The sequence below is a fragment of the Dromiciops gliroides genome, chromosome 5 (genome assembly GCF_019393635.1).
Source record: "Dromiciops gliroides isolate mDroGli1 chromosome 5, mDroGli1.pri, whole genome shotgun sequence".
In the NCBI taxonomy this organism is placed as follows: domain Eukaryota; kingdom Metazoa; phylum Chordata; class Mammalia; order Microbiotheria; family Microbiotheriidae; genus Dromiciops; species Dromiciops gliroides.
In genome coordinates, this window is record NC_057865.1 from 174,534,809 (window position 1) to 174,555,506 (window position 20,698).

Sequence of the window (20,698 nt, forward strand, 5' to 3'; positions counted from 1 at the left end):
TCTAGGGTAACACAGTAGTAAATATCTGAAGTTGGATTTGAACTCCAATATTCCTGACTACAGACCCGGCTCCTTATAGAATGCACCAGTAGCAGCATCTACATACATTACTGGGTCACTAAAGATTGTTCTTGACCTTATGGCCAAGATGGCTATCTGAATAGAGACAAGCAGCCCAGTTCTCATTTATCTATTGCACATGTGAATCCTCTCTGAAACAAATAATGATATAAAGATCCAAAGAGAAACTACAGAAAATGACTTCTTCAACTCCAGAAATTCATTAAAAAGTCATGCAGACAGCCCTGGAGTCAGGAGTACCTGAGTTCAAATCCGGCCTCAGACATTTAACACTTACTAGCTGTGTGACCCTGGGCATGTCACTTAACCCCAATTGCCTCGCCTAAAAAAAAGAAAAAAAGAAAAAGTCATGCAGAAGCCCATTTGACAGTAGGAAAGGGGCTACCAGCAAAGCCAGGGACAGCACAGGCAAACTGACTAGCAGCTTTCCAAAGAACCAGAGACAAGGCAGAAATACAAGCCACCTTCAGGGCTTTGTATCTAGAGGCAGCAAAAGTCAAAGGCTACCCCCCTTCCCACTCCCAACCATTGCATAGCAGCAGTGCTCAGACCAGGACTCTGAGGTCTCTAGCACTTCACCCTGAGCCTCTGAAGAGGGACTTGAATATCCAGCACCCTAAATTTTAAAGATCCATGAACACCTAATCCCAAGAGGTAGAAATCCAAAAAACAACATAGTCAAAATCCAGAGGTCCCACAACAAAGAAATAACACAACAAGCAATCAGAAAGAAACCGTTCAAGAACCAAAGAACCACAGTTAAGATCACAGAAGACCTAGTAGCTTGTACCATTGCCAAGAGAAGATTTTGGTATACAATATCCCGAACACAAAAGATACAGGCTTACAACCAAAAATAACTTACTCAATCAAACTGAATATAATTGGGGGGGCAGGGTTTAAGGGGAGGAACAGACCTTTGATGGAATTAGGGACATTCAAGGATTTTTGATGAAAAGATCAGAGTTAAGTAGAGACTCTGAAATATAAAGGTCAAAGACACAAAGACAGGCCAAATACACTGAAATATCCATAGTAACCCATTTTTGTGTGGTGACAAACAACTAGAAACAAAGTATATGCCCATAGACTGAGAAATGGCTAAAGAAATTATGGTATGGAAATATAATGGACTGTTACGCCATCACAAGAAATAATGAATACAATGAATTCAGAGAAGCATAGGAAGACATATTTACCTACTTAAATTATAAATAATAAACAAACATTTCTTCCAAAACAAATTCAACAAGACAGAAGTTCTGTTTATTATACAAATATAGTCTCTTTTTTTGTTCTTCATTGTATATTTATTTTATTTTTGCTGGGCAATTAGGGTTAAGTGACTTGCCCAAGGTCACACAGCTAGTACTTGTCAAGTGTCTGAGGCTGGATTTGAACTCAGGTCCTCCTAAATCCAGGGCCAGTGCTTTATCCACTTTGCCACCTAGCTGCCCCTTTTTATTGTATATTTAAATATTTGTCTGTTGCTGATTAAGTTCACAATTTAAAAAGAAAATTTTACTTTAAAAAAACTCATATAAATCAAAATAGGAACTAACATCCATTGTTTGTCCATTGTTTTTCGAAGAGTACCAAAGTCATCATGGGGTAATAATGTCTGGACTCAGACTGGGATTGGACTGAAGTAAGTCAGAGTTGCACAAAGTTGTCAGCCTCACTCTCTCTTCCAGAGTCATTGAAGTCCAAAGGCAAAGACAAGAGTCAGGATGACTGTCAATGGCCCAAGATGCAGTCGATGACCTTGGTATCTTTGATGTCTGACCAAGCTCTAAGGACTCCATAGTGCCTGCTTCAGCCACCTTCATGGCCCCATTGGAACAAAAAGCTCTCATCTACCCATTCCACCAGGATTAATATACTAATATAGAAGCAATATACACAATGACAATAACATGGGAAACATTATGTACACTAGTCCTGGAGTCAAAGAAGCTGAGTTAAAATTTCTCCTTGGATACTTATATCTATGTAACCTTGGGAAGTCACAATCTCCCTGGGCCTCAATTTCCTCATTTATAAAATCAGGAGGTTGGATAAAAATCCTCTGATACTCCTTTCAGCTGCAAAGTCATGATCCTAAATGGAAAACAAAAACAATAAAATGCAATATGCCATGTAATTATAATGACCAAGCTTGGCCCAAGAAGAACTGGGACAAGGTACCCAACTCCCTTCATTGCAGAAGAGGTAGACAGTAGCTATAGAATATAACATGAGCATTTAGACTTAGTTACTTTTATTAGACTACTTTTTCTTTTTCTTTCTTTTTAAAGTCTTTGATATAAGAAATGGCTCAGCTGGTAGGGGAGGGAGTAAGATAAAATTAAAAATTAGCATGACCTAAAATCAAAAGGCAAGATTTAACTGGCATAGGGAACTCTCAATAGAGAAATTCCTACCTATGCAGATTCACAACTGCTTTGTAAATTATAGTCTTAGATTCCATCAATAAAAAATTTTAAGCATGCCATATATGTATATATTTACAAAGTATATACATAGTATGAAAACATAACTTCTACTAAAAAGGTTTACACAGAAATAGAAAAGCAAAAAGAATGAGACAAAAATAGAATAATACTTGATTCTAGAGTCAATAGGGAGGCACTGGTTAGACTTGCCCTTTAGGAATATCAATTTGGCAGCTATGGGGAGGGTAGATTAGAGAAGGATGAGATTTGAAGCAAGGAGACCAATTAGAAGGCTCTTGTCTGAAAAAGGGTCGTTGGTAGCTATTTAAGTGGAAAGCCATGGAAGTGAAAAATGTTAAGTCTTTGATACTTGAAAACTTGATAGGTTTTGTGGGGTGAGTGAGAGAAATAAAAGGATGACACTGAGTTTGTGAACCTGGGAACTAGAAAAATGGTGTCTTCAACAGAAATAAGAAAATTTCAGAAGAAAGGCAGAGGTTGTTTGTGTGTGTGTATGTGTGTGTGTGTTTGGGGGGGGAGGGTGTAATAAGATCTATGATGCAGACTGTAATTGATCCATAACTACTGATCTTATGGGACTTATTCTGTTTCACACACACAAAAAATAAATAAAATGATGGAAAATGCTCTCTACATCCAGAAAAAGAATATGGAGTTTGAATGCAGATTGAAGCATATTATTTTCACATTTTTTGTTGTTTTACATTCTTTCTTTCTTATATTTTTCCCCTTTTGTTCTGATTGTTCTTTCACAACATGACTAATGTGGAACTATGTTTAATATGGTTATACATATATAATCTATATCAGATTTCTTGCTGTCTTGGAGAGGGAAGGAAGGGAGGGAGAAAAATTTGGAACTCAAAATCTTACAAAAATGAATGTTGAAAACTATCTTTAAAAGTAATTGGAGGTGGGGCAGCTAGGTGGAACAGTGGATAGAGCACCGGCCTGGAGTCAGGAGGACCTCAGTTCAAATTCGGCCTCAGACACTTGACACTTACTAGCTGTGTGACCTTGGGCAAGTCACTTAACCCCAATTGCCTCACCAAAAAAAAGTAATTGGAGGGGCTCGGCGCTGTAGCCACCCAGGATCCGGCACCATCCCCGGGGCCCCGGGTGGCCAGCTCCAAGCCTGGAAGCTGCGTGGCCGGGAGGGTCCTGTCCGAGGGCCCTGCCGCTGGGCCCGAGAGGGGCTGGGGCCACGGCCTTGGTGTGCCCGAGGCGGCCCGGGGCCCAGCGGGCGAGAGCGGGCGTGGGGGTGTGGGTGTGGGTGTTGATCTCTGCCCGGGCCGGCCTCTCACTCTCCTCTGCTCCTAGGGTCGAGTTTGGACCAAGACCGTGAAAAAGGCTGAGCGGGTCATCATCGAGAAGTACTACACCCGCCTGCGCAACGACTTCCACACCCACAAGCGCGTGTGCGAGGAGATCGTCATCCCCAAAGAAGCTCTGCAACAAAATGGCCGGATATGTTACTCATCTGATGAAGCGCATCCAGAGAGGCCCTGGGAGAGGCATCTCCATCAAGTTGCAGGAAGAAGAATGAGAAAGGAGGGATAACTATGTCCCTGCGGTCTCTGCTTTGGATCAGGAGATCATTGAAGTGGACCCTGATACCAAAGAAATGTTGAAACTCTTGGATTTTGGCAGTTTGCCCAACCTGCAAGTTACCCAGCCCACGGATGGGATGAACTTCAAAACACCAAGAGGAGCTGTTTAATGTTTACTTTTGTGTTCTTTGCAATAAACTTGGGAACCCCCCAGAAAAAAGTAGTAATTGGAGGGGGGCAGCTAGGTGGCGCAGTGGATAGAGCACCGGCCCTGGATTCAGTAGGACCTAAGTTCAAATCCAGCCTCAGACACTTGACACTTAATAACTGTGTGACCCTGGGCAAGTCACTTAACCCTCATTGTCGTGGAAAAAAAATAATTGGAAAAAAACTATTAAGGGGGGGGGAGGGGGAAGAAAGTCAACCTGAGCTGGTTTTGCTCTGAGGTTAATTTGCTACATTTTGATAGGATGGCACATTATCCTGTTAGGTGAGTAGCTGGGTGGGCTAGTCTGCATTGCCTTGAGAGTCAGTCTTATGAGTTTCCGAGTGTGATGTTTAAAATCTAATGTGTGGTTGCCCTATTCCTGTCCCAAGTGTAGGGAAACCTGGCTAGGGTTTATTTATGAATTAGAAGCTTTAGCACCACTTTGGGGGCATTAAGTATTTATTAACTAGGGGAGGGGGGAGGGAGAAAAATCTGAAATTGTAAAGCTTGTATAAACAAAAGTTGAGAACTATCTTTACATGTAATGGAAAAAATAAAATACTTTATTAATTTAAAAAAAGTATTTATTAAAGCATACCGAATATTAATAAAGAGAGAACGTGTGGAGTTCAGAAAGTTAAGAAACCTATCTACCCTAGAGGAGAGATAAGAGTCCAGCCTGGCCTGCTTCTTCCAAGAGTCCTCTGAAACCAAGAGCCTGTTCAAGAGATGAACTGACTCAAGACCCTTCTTCTTCTGTGTTCTGAGGAGAGGCAGCCCTTTCACCCTGCTTCAAGCTAATTGGGTAGCATCACCCAAATCCATTGGTTCACTGGACTTGAAGGTGGTCCAGTGTTGAGGCCAGAAGAGTTATTTGACTTAAAAATCAGAACTGCGATCTAATGCTGTTAACACATTTCCAATGCCATTTTATGAGTGAAGTTGAAAGAACTTGTCAATGCTATATATTAATTTAAAAATAGAAGAGTGGCTTGTTCAGGTGAAGACTGGTAAGGACCAGTAGACAAGCAGTCAGAACAGAATCTGCTTTATGTTGTGCAGATGTTCCTGAATGACCAATGATATCTAAATCTATAGATTATGCTGGGCACATTTTTTCCTCTCTCTTGTTCTTCCTTTTCAGTTTCTTGTAACGGTGTGAGCCTATACTCTCCCACAGGTCACAAGGGCATTGGGGGTAGAGTGTGACACAGGTTTATGTGAAGATTGTAATATATTTATTATTCTAACATTTGCTTTAATATATGATGTTATTTCTTTTTGCCTTATTGCTAAGTAAATGGTTATGTTTAAGATCTAGAAAAGTCATCATTATGATTAGCTGGTTTTTGTAAATGAAAATTACTTGATAAGGGCTCAAGAACTAAAGTGGTGGGTAGAAAATGCACTCCTTAGATGGCAGTTCTTTTTGTTGTTGCTCAGTCATTCAGTCATGCCTGACTCTTTGTGACCCCAAGGATCTTTGCATGCCAGGCCCTTCTGTCCTCCACCATCTCTCAAAGTCGACCTGAGCTCATGTTCATTGCTTCCATGGCACCATGATGACTCCATCTCATCCTGTGTTGTCCCATTCTCCTTTTGACTTCAATCTTTCCTGGCATCAGAGTCTTTGCCAATGAGTCCTGTCTTCTCATTATGTAGCTAAAATATTTAAGCTTCTGCTTCAATATTTGTCCTTCCAATGAAAAGTCAGTTAATTTCTTTAAGTATTGACTGATTTTATCTCCTCGCTGTCCAAGGGACTCTCAAAAGTCTTGTCCATCGCCACAATTCAAGAAGTTTAGGTATCCTGAGAGAATTTAGGCCTTCTCTGAGAAACTAGATCTGCTGCTGTGAGAGTACATGCAATGCGTAAGCGGACACCAAAAGCAAGGAGGTCATGTGAAAGGTGTAAGGAATTACATCAGGGGCAAGTACCATTTGCACCTGTTATATTTATAATAGTAAACCTGAAGAAAAGCAAGATCCTAAAGTGCCTTCTAAATCATCATCAAGGAAAATTGTTATAAACAGTTTGGTATTTTGTAGTATCTTAATTGTGTGATAATTACAAAACCATGGAGGCAGTATGACACAGAAGAGAGCTGACCTCAGAATGAAGAATATCTGGTTCCAGGGTTATCTGACATCCTGGACCTGGAACTCTGAGTCAGTCAGAGCCTTTTGGTGCCCCAAGCAACTCCCCTAAGACTGTCAGTCATGGAAAAGAATGTGGAACTGCGTTGGTAGAGCTAAGTTCCTCATTGACAGTTCCCTACACTAAAGAAACTACAGTGATAGACAAAGGGAAGGAAGGAAGCATGGTATGGATGGATGGATGGATGGATGGATGGATGGATGGATGGATGGATGGATGGATGGATGGATGGATGGATGGATGGATGGATGCTAAAAAAATTAATTATTAACTAATCTAATCTGAAAAAAAATTATATAATTGGACATATGAAAAATTACTATTAACTTAATATGGGCTGTTTAAAAATTTCTCCACACTGCTCCCAAATTGATAAGCAAAAGATTAAGAAGCCTCTTAACTAAATAATCAAAGCAGAGTTTATTTAGGAGATGCTATTTAAACATAAAAATACAGGGAAATAAAATGTACAACCTGACTGCGTTCAGGTGCGTCTGTCTCTTTCCACCTGCTGAGCCTGGAACTTTTTTAATACAACAAGGGCCTTTTTGCTCTTGCCTTAGGGTATGTTCCACTTTCACTGCTCAGCTCCTTTCACTAACTCCGAGCCCCTTTCACTTTGTCTATCTCCCAGTGTCTAACTTTCCTCTCCGTACTGCCACTGCTGAACCCCTGTGTTTCTCTCACCGACCTCTCCTTCCATTCTCCTAGTGCTCCAGTGTCCTTCTGTTCTCTTAATCTTTGCTTTCTCCAACCTGTACCCTATGCTGACCGCTTCTGTGCTCTCCATTGCCTCTTGTTCTGTCTGTCTGCTCCGTCAGTCTGCCCTCTGCTGCCTTTGCTGCCCCCATCCTTCTCCGTTCTTCTAATCTTGTCAACCTCTTTCCTTGTCCTTTCACCTTTTTTTTTTTCCACGTCTAACTCTCCAGTTTATATATCTTCCTTCTCTCCACCCAAATCTTGGGGCTTTTTGCGCCCCCCACACACACTAAGCTAATCCTCCAGCCGCCCTAGGGCTGCGGCTGGGGGGTGGGGACACTCAACTGTCTCGTGGGTACCATACCCAGGGCTCCAGGGGCCCGTGCCCCCTGCTGTGTGCCTGGGACCTCTTGGATAGATCCACTCAGGGCAGAGGGAGCTAGGGATCCCTCCCCCCAGCTGTCTGACCTGGGGTCTCAGCCCATGGGGCTTTTTGGCTCAGTTGAAGGGGAGAGGGAGGGGCACCAGCCCTTCACACAGAAAAGACCCTGAGGGCCTAAGGCTTTTTAATCTCAGCCCAAAGGTAGGGTCCCCAAATCAAAATAAATTTCCAGAGTATGTATGTATATATGCATGTCAAATTATTGACTAGAACACCTAATTAACTATGATAGTCTAATCACCAGTCATGTCAGATACCATAGAATTTATACTGTTACAGGTAACAAAAGTGACTTATTTAGGAAAAATGCCTGAAGGGCATCAATCAATTAAGTGAAACTACCCTAGGCATTGTTGTCTGATGTTTCTGTTGTTATTGGTGGTAGTATGTGTGTGTGTGTCTATGTGTATACAAATGTGCACGTGTGCTTGAGCATATATGTGTGTTTTGGCATGGGGAAGAAGGGAAGTAAGCAAGAGGGAGTTTTACAGTACAAACTCTATCTAAGGAAAAACAGGGATGCCACATACCAGTAAACATTAGAATGTACTAAAATAGGACTGGCCTCTGACTTAAAATGACTAAACAAACTTGGGATAAAAATTATGCATCCACACAAATCTCTGGGTAGACTCAATGATAACATGGCACAAGAACTTCCTTTTGAACCAAATTTTCAGTCACCTATGTGTTTTTTTTTTTCTATGAAATTAAAGCTATGACTAGAATATTTAAAGTTTGCTGAAAAGGTGCCAGTGTCCTGACTTTATCTTCAGAAGTAACACACAGTGGATTAATGAACCTGTAATAAGCAAATCTAGCCATTTGCATAATTAGCTCACTGTGTTCAAGTTTTCCTTCAAGCCTCTTCCCAAAGCTTGCCAAGTCCTCTCCTTTCATTAAAAATTTTCCTAAAATCCCACATACATCACGAAAACATCTTTATTTGGAAACAATGTGGGAAGTTTCTTCTGGGCCTACCTTGGGTAAACTTTCAATCCCCATTATGTCCTACTACCTATCAACTCATAAAAGTCTATATCCTCTTGTTATATTTTATTAGACTTTTGCACTTCCCCACTTTTCTATGTTCTTTCTAAGTCTGATGCCATCATTGGTACTTTCTTAAATTATAAGCTCTAAAGGCCTGGGACAATTTTATATTCATTTTGAATAATGCCACACATGGCATGACACACAGAGAAATTATTAAGAATGCCTTTAACAATGACAGTGACCACTTTTTCTCTTGCTTGGTGGACAGGAGAGAAGGGATTAATAAACACAACTAAGATGGCAGGACTGGAAGACTACCTTTCAGGTTTTCAACATCTCTTTTAAAAAAATAAGTACATGATTTCTCTCAGATGGTAGAAAATGACATACAATGTAGATATCAAACTTAAAGACTTGATTTCTGGGCAATTGACCAACACATAGAAAATGTCTAAATGGTGGATATTCCTTTCTCAAACCTTGTAGAAGATATTTTTCTATAATTCACTTAACACAAAAGTTTAGCATTCAAATGGACTTTAGAGATCAATGCACTCATTTACAGACAAATGAATATATACTGTAACATACTATAGTCATTTTGGTTTTTTTTTTTAGTGAGGCAATTGGGGTTAAGTGCCTTGCCCAGGGTCACACAGCTAGTAAGTGTTAAGTGTCTGAGGCTGGATTTGAACTCAGGTGCTCCTGAATCCAGGGCCAGTGCTCTATCCACTGTGCCACCTAGCTGCCCCTAGTCATTTGTAATCTATGTAAATGTGAGCTATTATTTTTTCCCTAGAATCATTAAGTTTCATAGTAAAGTCAATGGGTTAAAAGTTATGAGTAATTTAATCATTTTTCTTTTTACTCACATTGATATTCAGAAGAATGTAGATGATAACAGTATATTGTAATGGATAGAGAACCAGATTTAGATTTGGAAAGACTTGGGTTCAAATCCTGCCTAAGTTCCTTTCTAGCTGTGTAACTTTGGATGAGGAATAACCTGTCGGCACCTCAATTGACTCCGAGTTCAAATCTAGCCTCAGACACTTACTGCCTGTGTGACCCTAGGCAAGTCACTTAACCATGTTTGCCTCAGTTACCTCCTCTGTAAAACAAGCTGGAGATGGAAATGGCAAACCACTCCAGTATCTGTCAAAAAAATTCCAAAATAGGGGCAGCTAGGTGGTACCATGGATAAAGCAATGGCCCTGGATTCAGCAAGACCTGAGTTCAAATCCTGCCTCAGACACTTGACACTTCCTAGCTGTGTGACCCTGGGCAAGTCACTTAACCCCTGTTGCCCCACAAATTTTTTTTTTTTAATTCTGAAATGGAGTCACAAAGAGTCAGATATGACTGGAATGACTGAATAATAATAATAATATGTAATACTATAATATGATATGTACTATAAAGCAGAATTCAATTCAACAAAAACTTAAAAAGTAATTGTTAATGTGGAAGATACTATGTATAGTGTTTAGTATACAAAGCTTAGGTATCCACAGTCCCTGCCCCCAGTGAGTTTATAATCTGATAAAAGGGAATACAGAATATACACAAATAAGAATAAGGTAAAAGTGTCTTATGTGCAAAAGAAAAGGCCAGACAAAGTATTTCATGACAATTCAAGGAAGCAAACTGATCATTTTTAGCAATGGAGTGGTAGGAGGAATAAGACAATTCTTCAAGGAAGAGCTAGGCCTTGAAAGGAGAGAATTTCAATAGGCATTAGTGAAGAGGTAACTTCACTCATTCCCCAGGCAACAGGGAAAGCCTGGGTGAACACAGAGACGGAAAGGCACTGGGTTCTGATATAGAGTAGAAGATGTAAAGGAAAGCAGTAAGAAATCAGGTTGGAAAGATAAGAGGAAGCTGTCTTGTGATGGGTCTCAAATGCCAGGCTAAGGCACTTGTAATTTATCCTTCAGACAATAAGGAAGCATTAAAGGTTTGTGATGAGGAGAGCAACATGCTCACACCTATGCATTATTCATGTTATTTTGGCAGCTGCATGAAGGATGGACTAGAAGGGAAGATGCTCTAAGGTGGAAGAAGAGTTAAAGAGGCTGTCACAATAACCCAGTAATAAAGCACCTGAAATAGGGTGGCAGATGTGTGAGGGGAGAGTAGGGGATGGATGAAAGAGATATTGTGAAGGTGGTATCTAAGGACCTGGCAACTGATCGATGGGGGTCAGGGGGCGGGGAGAGGGGGTGAAGGAGAAGGAAGGGTCAATGACAACTCCAAAACCTGAAAGCACAGAGACACCATGAACAACAACATCATCATTATCATCAACAAAAACAAAAGAGGGAAATCTGGGGAAAGGGGCAGGTTTCAGTAGAAATACAAGAAGTTCAATTTCAATACAGAGTTTGAAGTACCAGAGAAATATCCAGGTAAAGATATCCATCATCAAGGGGCAGCTAGGTGGCACAGTGGATAGAGCACCAGCCCTGGAGTCAGGAGTACCTGAGTTCAAATCCGGCCTCAGACACTTAACACTTACTAGCTGTGTGACCCTGGGCAAGTCACTTAACCCCAATTGCCTCACTAAAAAAAAAAATTAATTAAAAAAAAAAGATATCCATCATCAAGAAGTATTTGAACAAATTATAGGAATGTTTTTAGACCTCAGAAAATTAAATTATTCATTCAGACTGATAATAATTCAGCACCTGAAACACATATCAATGTGAGCTGGAAGATGTGGCTGAGGCAATAAGATGGTATAATATCTTCCTTTGGGAAGCTTGTGTTCATCCAATGGCCATTCAGTGGTCACCAAAAAAACCCCAAAACAAAACTGCACTCTATCCCCAACATTTATTGAACACTAATATGTTTGTATAATGTCCCATGCTAGATGTTGTAGGGGATAAAATGTCAGTCTCTGTCTTCAAGAAGCTGACAACATGCTATGCTGTCACTTCTGACAGGGAGGATCAGAGAAAGGCTCCACGGTAAAGATCTTGTTCGAGCTGAAGGATTTTAATAGATGAATGTAAGGACATTGATTTCCCCTGAGTATTTTCTAAGTCTAAAGTTGATACAAACAGATACCTTCTGCGGTGCCTACAATGACACCAGAAAATTTTGTAACTGTATAATTTATTATACATTTGAAGTCAACCTTGCAAACTAACACATGGCTACTCTTATGAAAAAGATGTAAATTTTCTCAATCTCCTATTTTTATCACTAATTCTGTATTCTATATAAGGAAGGGGATGGTTGACCACCTAGTGAGCCAATACATAGTTTTAAAATTGATTCAAAATATAGCTTGGGAATATGTTCACTAAAAACAACATATAATACATTTTTTCACAACTAGAAAACTTTATGCATGTTTAATTTGTGTGCAATGTGGGTCCTCATTTGATCAGAATTGATTATGCCTTGAGAGACCATTTCTGGAAACCAAACCAATAAGTAAATGGATTTCCACTAAGTGTAGGTTATTCAGAAGTAGCACAGTTTATGTTGCAAAACTTCTTAATGGAAAATATGCTGTATTCTGGCCAATCAATTTAACAACCTGAACTAAGAAAGAAATTGACTTAGGCTCATTTTTGCCATACCTGGTTTCTCTTTCTTCGTGCTGTAAAATTAGGTTGCTGTAGAAATTCTCCAATGTGAGTTTAGCTACGGTCACTCTTTCCCGGGTGTGGTTGCTCATGGGAAAAGTTGTTGTAGTCCCCGCAGTCATTGCCATAGTAACAGATACTGAAACAGAATACATCATAACAAATTACTCAATAGAAAAAACTTTCTGGACAAACTTCAAATGTTTAACTTCACTGGAAGGGGGTTCTACCCTGAACAATTAAGCGAATCTAAGCCATATCTAAGCATTTCATACCATTAAATTACATGAAATTAGTGGAACAAGATGGGCTACCCACTCACCTCAAATACTAAAGATGAATGATCTATAGCAAAACAAAGAATTACAACAGAGCAGTAAGGAGAACACATGGATTATTGTATGTGTTCTCTATACATATACACAAAGATGTTTTCATGCAAATGGACAAAGAATAATTTGGCTTCCTGAATTCCCAAAAACATATGCCAAGCTGGTATACAGAAAACTATACTGCTTTAAAATAACAAACTCATCTTCTATCATAAAACAAAGGGCCAAAATAATTAGTCTCATGCCCCAAACAGAAAAACAGACTAGCAATGTAGTGGGAGATAACTTGTGTAAACCATTATGTATAATTATATATAAATTATAATTATATATAAAAAAGGTTTATTTATAAGTAAAGTGATAGATTTAGAAAAGTTTAAGTGACATGTCCACAGTCACAAACCTAAAAAGTGGTAGAGCAAAACCAAAAATCTTGTCCTACTATCTCAATAAATAAGCATTTATTGCAGTCCAACCATGTGTCTAGACATAAATGAAATGGTCAAGGTTCTCACAGAGCAGGACACACACACACACACACACACACAATTTTAAGCCTTAATAGCTACTAAAACACTCTATGTTTGAGAGACCAATGACAATGAAACATTTTCTTAACAGTACCATGCTGATGAAGCATGGTATAGTGGAAACATAACTGTAGTATGAACATTATACAGGGTGTCCCAAAAGTCTTTGCTATTCTATTAGCTGGTCTATATTGATAGGCCTGTACTATAGGATCATATTCCATCAATCAACAAGCATTTGTTAAGGACTTACCAAATAACAGGCAGTGTTAGATGATAGGGATATATAACACAATCTCCCCATATACTTTATGGGGGGGGGGGAGACAGGCAGGACAATGAGGGTTAAGTGACTTGCCCAGGGTCACACAGCTAGTAAGTGTCAAGTATCTGAGGCCAGATTTGAACTCAGATCCTCCTGAATCCATGGCTGGTGTTTTATCCACTGCACCACCTAGCTGCCCTGCCCCCCCCCAATACTTTGGTAATTAACTTTGAGTTGTTTTCTGAACAAATATTCCTCATATTGAATTCCAAAGTACAGGGGGTAGGACACATTGTGTTGTTAGTGTTTTGATACAAATTTTTCCCAAAACCTTAATCTCACCTCTATCACTTATTAGCTATATGACCTTATGCAAGTCATTTAACTTGTCTTAAATCTCTTTATATATCAATAAAGGTAATAATTGTACTATCCATCTCACAAATTTGTTATTGTACAAGTCAACCATACCTACATAGCTACGACAGTCCTGATCCCACCAAATGGCATTCCAGTCATTTTTTTTGCCATGCAATTGCTCACATACATACTACTTACTTCTTCCTTCTGAGCTCCCTTCATGCATCCATCTTAGTCTAAGAAGAGCAATAAAACCTAAAGTTTAACTAACCCAGAAATGTAGTTGCTAAATTCTAGAACATCAAAGTGAAAGAATCTTGCAAAAAACAGAGGAGGCTTTCACAAATAAAGGGAAACCAGGCAGCTAGATGGCACAGTCAATAGAGCACTGGCCCTGGAGTCAGGAGTCCCTGAGTTCAAATCTGGCCTCAGACACTTAACACTTACTGGCTGTGTGACCCTGGGCAAGTCACTTAACCCCAATTGCCTCACCAAAAAACCAAACCAAACCAAACCAAACCAAAAAAAAAACAAATAAAGGGAAACCAGTTAGAACCAAGCAAAACTATACACTAATCATGAGAAATGAAAGGAACCAAAGTTGATTAAGACATTTGGCAACGGGGCAGCTAGGTGGAGCAGTGAATAGAGCACCGGCCCTGGATTCAGAAGGACCTGAGTTCAAATCCAGCCTCAGACACTTAACACTTACTAGCTGTGTGACCCTGGGCAAGTCACTTAACCCCAATTGCCTCACCAAAAGACATTTGGCAACATAAATTCATCAAACAAAAGAAAAGGTAAACAAGTCTCTGTAGGCAAAAAAAAAAATACATCAAGCAAATATATTAATATTTGAAAGTTGCAAAGAGAAGAAAGACAAGTCTTCCAGAGGTTCTACCTTATCTGAAGCTAACAGTGAGAATAAAGAGAAAATAATTATGGACAAGCCATGTTCTCTAAGATAAGTGAGATAAAATTATCCTAGATGAGGCTTGAAATAGGAGTAAGAAGTGAATTGATATTTTAAATATTCAAAAAAGGGCATATGAAAATCATTAAAACAAAGAAGTAGGAAAATGAGGAGGGAGGAAATGCAGAACCACATTCATATGTCTACTCGGGGAAAAAGGATAAGGCATCATTAAAAGAACAAATAGAGAACATTTATGTGCAAACCCCATAAAGATGGACGCTATGTGTCAATAAGTGATTACTTATTATGTGCCAATCACTGTAATAAGCACTGGAATACTCAATGTATACTAAAGGGCAATAACCTAATCTAAATAATGAACAGATCAAAGGATAAATCATATAATCAATCAATAAATCACATTAAAGTAAATGAAAAGAGGGAGAGAACATACTAATATTTGAGATTAAAGCAATTCTTAAAATAAAATTTACATCTCTGAAAATATATTCAAAGGAAAAAAGAGACAACTAATGAATTGAGCTTGTAATTACAAACTGGAAAATTGACAAATTAATAATCTTAAGAGAAGCTTAAAAGAAAAAAATTGAAAACCACAGGGGAAATTGAATGGAAAACAAAAAGACTATTGAGCTGATGTACTAAACAAAGAGCTATTCTCTAAAAAGCCTAACAAAATTGACAAACAATTAGTAAATTTGACTTAAAACTTAAATGGACAAAATGATTTTTTTTTAAAGAGAGAGAACAAGAACAACCTCATAATGAATTGGAGCAGAAATAAAGAAAATTATCAGAAAACTTCTGTAATCAATAATATACCTATGAACCTGAGAACTTAATGGTAACAGATGAATATCTATTTATAAAAATCAATCCTAAACAACTCAATCTCAGAAAAAAAGATTGAGAAAACTGTAAACTCCCAAAGGAAGGAAAGCAAGGCAACTGAACTAGATAGATTTATAAGTGAATTGCATCAAATATTTCAAGATCAATTAATCTCCAAGCTATAAAAATTTTTCTCAAAAAAGAGAAAAGGCACTCTACCAAACTCCCATTATAAAGCAAATATTCTCCAGATAGTCAAATGAAGGAGAGACAAAACAGAGGCATTAGCAAAGCAACTACATTAATATATGCATCAAATATTATGGGAAAATTATTTATACTAAGGGTTCGACATCAGAAAAATAATTAGCAGAATTTTCTAATCATATTAATAAAGCCTATATTATATCAAATAATTTAGGAAAAAACTTTAAAATATGGCACACATTTGTATTAAACATGATTTTTTTAAAAAGCATTAGAATGGAAGTTCCTTTAAGATCATCAAAAGCATTTATCTAAAATCAATAGCTAAATATGGAAATATGTTTTACATAATTGCACATATATAACCTATATCAAACTGCCTAACATTTTAGGAAGAGAGGAGGGGAGGGAAGGAGGAAGGGGGAAAATTTGGAACTCAAAATCTTGTAAAAATGAATGCTAGGGAGCAGCTAGGTGGCACAATAGATGGAGAGCCAGCCCTGGATTCAGGAGGACCTGAGTTCAAATCCAGTCTCAGACACTTGACATGTACTAGCTGTGTGACCTTGGGCAAGTCACTTAACCCTCATCACTAGGCCCCCCCCCCCAAAATGCTAAAAATTGTCTATTGAATACTGTTTGTTTTTTTTTAATAGCTAGTGCTATTTGTAATTGAGAAACACTGGAAGCTTTCCCAATAAGATCAGGGTGAAGCAAAGATTTTACCACCACCACCATGACTATTTTTTGCTAGATACTAGAAATGCTAGTTATAGTGATAAGAAAAGAAAAAGAAATTAAGGGGATAAAAATTGGCAAAAAGGAGGTAAGATTATCCCTATTGGTAGATTATATAATGGTTAACTTGGAAAATCCTAGAACAGGATTTTTTAAAACCTTTTTTTGTGTCACTGATCCCTTAGAAGTCTGGGAAAGTCTGGGAAAACTCAGAATGTTTTTAAATGCATAAAACAAAATATGTAGGATTATTAAAGGAAACCAATTATATTAAAATAATAATAATAATAAAATATTGCTTAAACTTCATGAGTGACTGCCTCAAGAACCTGAGAATAAATAAAATACTGAGATAATAGCATAAAAGTAGCAAGATATAAAATAATTTCACACAATTTATTAATGGATGCAGGATTGATATAGGTATATCCACAAAATAAGGTTTACAGAAGTAAAGATAGTCTAAATAATTGGAGATGTAATGCAGTATTCATGACAGATATATGCCAATATGATAAAAATGAAACTACCTACATTACTCTATACATTTCATGTAATCCCAATCAAATTATCAAGGGGATACTTTGTGGGACCAGATAAAAAATTAAAATTAAAATTAAAAAATTAAAAAGAAAGAAAGAACAAAAGGTCAAGAATGTCATGAGGGAAATTATGAAAAGAAGTAGGAATAATATGAGATTAGCATTATCAGATCAAAAACTATAAAAGTTATTCTACTTGATTAAAAAAATTAAATAAGTACAATAAACAGAAGCAAATGAAATCTAGTGTTTGAAAAATCAAGAACACACTATTTGGGGAGGATTTCTTGATTTGTAATTTTTTTTAAAATGCCATAAATGAGGGGAGTAAAAAAAGAGTAAAGGTTTTACAATTGCAAATGGTGAAAGATTCATAGCTAGACATAAGGAGAATACAGACACAAAATAACTAAGAAGCCATGTGTTATAGTGGAAAGAACACTGTCAGTAAAGGCAGAAGACCAGTAGAGTCAAATCCTATTTCTGATGCTTACTACCTCTGTGACCTTGGGCAAATTATTTACCCTCCTTGCACCTCAGTTTTCTCTTTTGTAAAATATAAGGGATTTGGATTAGATAAACTCTGTGGTCCCTATCAGCTCTAAATCTATGGTCTTAAGATAATATTTTAAAAGCTTTTGCAGAAACAAACCAAAGACATAGCTTGGGGGGGAGGGGGTGTACTGTTGTATCTCACAAGCACTCAGAGAATATGATTAGCTTTCTTTTTCTTTTCTTTTCTTTTCTTTTTTTTTTTGCGGGGCAATGGGGGTTAAGTGACTTGCCCAGGGTCACACAGCTAGTAAGTGTCTGAGGCCGGATTTGAACTCAGGTACTCCTGAATCTAGGGCTGGTGCTTTATCCACTGTGCCACCTAGCCGCACCCCCCCCCCAGCAGCTTTCTTTTTTAAAAAAAGGCAACCTCTTAATAGCCATCTGAAAAACTTTTCAAAATCACTAATACTGAGATAAATGCAAATTAAAACAACTTTGAACTATCACATCATCTCCATCAAATTGGCAAGGAAGATGGAATAGGCCAATGCTACAGTAAAGCAAAGACACTAATTTGCTGCTGCTAGGGTTGTGAATTGTTCTAGCATCTAAAAAAATGACTTGGAAATTATGTGATAAAAATTTCAAAATTATTCATAACCCCTGATGTGGTAATCCTGCTACTAGGTTTATCTGTCCCCAATCTTCCAAGGAGGTCAATGACAGGAAAAAAAATCCTACATGTAACAAAATATTGATAACAGCATTTATAATAACAAAAAGAAGGAAACAAATCATGTGCTTATCAATGGAGGAATGGTTGAATAAAATATATGAATGTAATGGGATCTCCTTATACCATTAAGTAATGAAGAACATGAAAAATGAGAGGACTCGTATGACCTGACACATGGCAAAGTAAGCAAAATCAAAGGAACAATTATACACAATTTAAATGAAGACAAGGCTAAAGCACCATTAATCTCAGGACAAATTCAACTTTGACTTTAAATTATTAAAATTAAAGCATATCAGGCAGCTAGGTGGCACAGTAGATGGAGCACCAGCCCTGAATTCAGGAGGAACTGAGTTCAAATTCAGACTCAGACACTTAACACTTACTAGCTGTGTGACCATGGGCAAGTCACTTAACCCCAATTGCCTCACCAAAAAAAAAAAATTTTTTTTAATTTAAAAATTAAAGCATATCTTTCTGTGAACAAATGGCAAGCAACAACAACAACAAAAAGGAAATTATATGCTTTCCCTTTTAGTTACTACATCAGGGGAAGAGGGAAGGGAATAAGCATTTGCATTTATATAGTACCTACTATGTGCTAGGTAGTCTAAATACTTCACAAATATGACTTCATTTGCTCCTTATAGCAACCCTGCAAAGTAGGTGCTATTGTTCTCCCTGTTTTGCAGATGGGGAAACTGAGGCAAAGAGATGTTAAAGTAACTTGCACAGAGTCACACAACTATAAACTGTCACCTTGCCTAGCACACAGTTTAATGAGGCCGTTTTTGAACTCTTCTTTTGAACGTCTTCCCAACACTAAGCCCAGAGCTTTATCCACTATACCACCCAGCTGCCTCATAGTCTTAGTGTTTTGTTTTGTAATGAGAAAGTACCATGGAGGGAAGTGAATATTTTATGGAAAGTGACTATATCAAAATAAGACATAAAGAACAATAAAGAAAGAGAACAAAGCAACCCCAGCTCTCCAAACCAGGAGTATTCATCAAATGATTACATTTGTAGAACGTAGCCAATGTGCAAGCACAAGGTTCCATATTTTATCCCATGTCTATTATACAAGTTAGAGAAGAAAATGGCAAACTACTTCAGTATCTTTGCTAAAAAACAACAACAACAAAAAAACCCAAATGGAGTCATTGAGAATCAGACATAATTAAAACAACTGAATGACAAATTATACAAGTATATGAACTTGCTTTATACAAATAAACCAGTCTCAGTGAATGATTTTCCTGGAAAAAAAAATCACTGGTTTCAAATCTGGATATATTCAAGTCACTTTAGGGCAGTAAATTTACATCAAATGACTAAAGTTACAAAGCCACTTGCAAGAGCAAAATTCATTATGGGGGAAAAATTCAATAAAGTCCCAACTCTTCAAAATAGTTTTGGCCAAATGGTGTTTTGGGAGTTTAAGCTAAAAAAAACCAAACAAACAAGCAACCAAACAAAAAACCATATGTATACAGATGTACAACACCACACTCAGTTGTTTACCATCAAGTCTTAGTATAACTGAGCCTATAAGGATCCTAGCAATAAATTCCAAAGAATGAAACAATAGGGCCTAACAAACCACAGATCCAGCCAGCTGACTGACACTTATTATATTGCAAATTCATTCCTCTAATGGATTTAACATTGTACTTTCCTTAATAAAGGCTTTTCTGTAGCCAGAAATGAACAGGATACAATTTGCAAATCTAGTGTTCCTGAACTGATAAAAACAGCTTTGGGTACTCTGGAATTTCCTGCTCAAGTGTTTTCTCCAGACTTTCCTATTCACCAACAGAGACATTACCAGGAGTTAAGTCCAAAATTCTTTGATTTTATTAAGCCTGAAGAAAGGCGATAACAAACCTGGCACTAAAGCAATGAACTATAAATAGAAGTGGTAACTCCGAAGATTTATTAGTGAGCCTCTAAAGCAGAAAAATAGATCATCAGAGGGGTGAAATGACTTGTTTGGCTCTGGGGCAGTCAGGTGGTGCAGTGGGCCTGTAGTCAAGGAAGAACTGAGTTCAAATCTGACCTCACTATCTGCGTGACCCTGGGCAAGTCACTTCAAACTCTTTTAGAGTTTCCTCAACTCTAAAATGGGGATAAAAATAAGCACTTACTTCCCAGAGTTGTTGTGAGGTGTTTAAGAGGTACCAATGTGCTTAATAGGTACCAATTTTTTTAAAAAAAAATTTCTTGATCTTTAAAACAAGAGTTTAAGGTAGTCTATTTAAATAATTCTAAACCTCTTGGTACAGAAGGAAGGGGTCTTGAAAGGGGAGTATTTTGCCCACAGTCATATGGGCAGCATCTATCAGAATCAACTTGAACTTGGGTCTGTCATCCACTATGCAATATTACCACTTAATACTTAATAATGGGTCACATATTTAACTTTTCTGTTCCTCCTTTTCCTCTTCTGTAGTTGTCCCATTTTATAGATGAGGAAAATTAGGATGAAAAAAGTTAAGTGGATTACCGACTTCCCACACCTTATAAGGCAGAGTCA

The 20,698-nt window shown here is 37.9% G+C and overlaps 1 protein-coding gene and 1 pseudogene across 1 annotated transcript in view; one reads left to right on the plus strand and one right to left on the minus strand.

Annotated features, from left to right (window-relative positions):
- Window positions 1-20,698, minus strand: part of STK38L (serine/threonine kinase 38 like) — a 74,613-nt gene that overhangs the window by 33,429 nt on the left and 20,486 nt on the right. Inside the window, exon 2 of the mRNA XM_043968554.1 lies at window positions 12,184-12,328. Within this exon, the coding sequence (XP_043824489.1) occupies window positions 12,184-12,317 (134 nt within the window). The 5' untranslated portion in view covers window positions 12,318-12,328. The remainder of the gene's footprint in view (window positions 1-12,183; window positions 12,329-20,698) is intronic.
- On the plus strand, window positions 2,214-4,307 carry LOC122727935 (annotated as a pseudogene).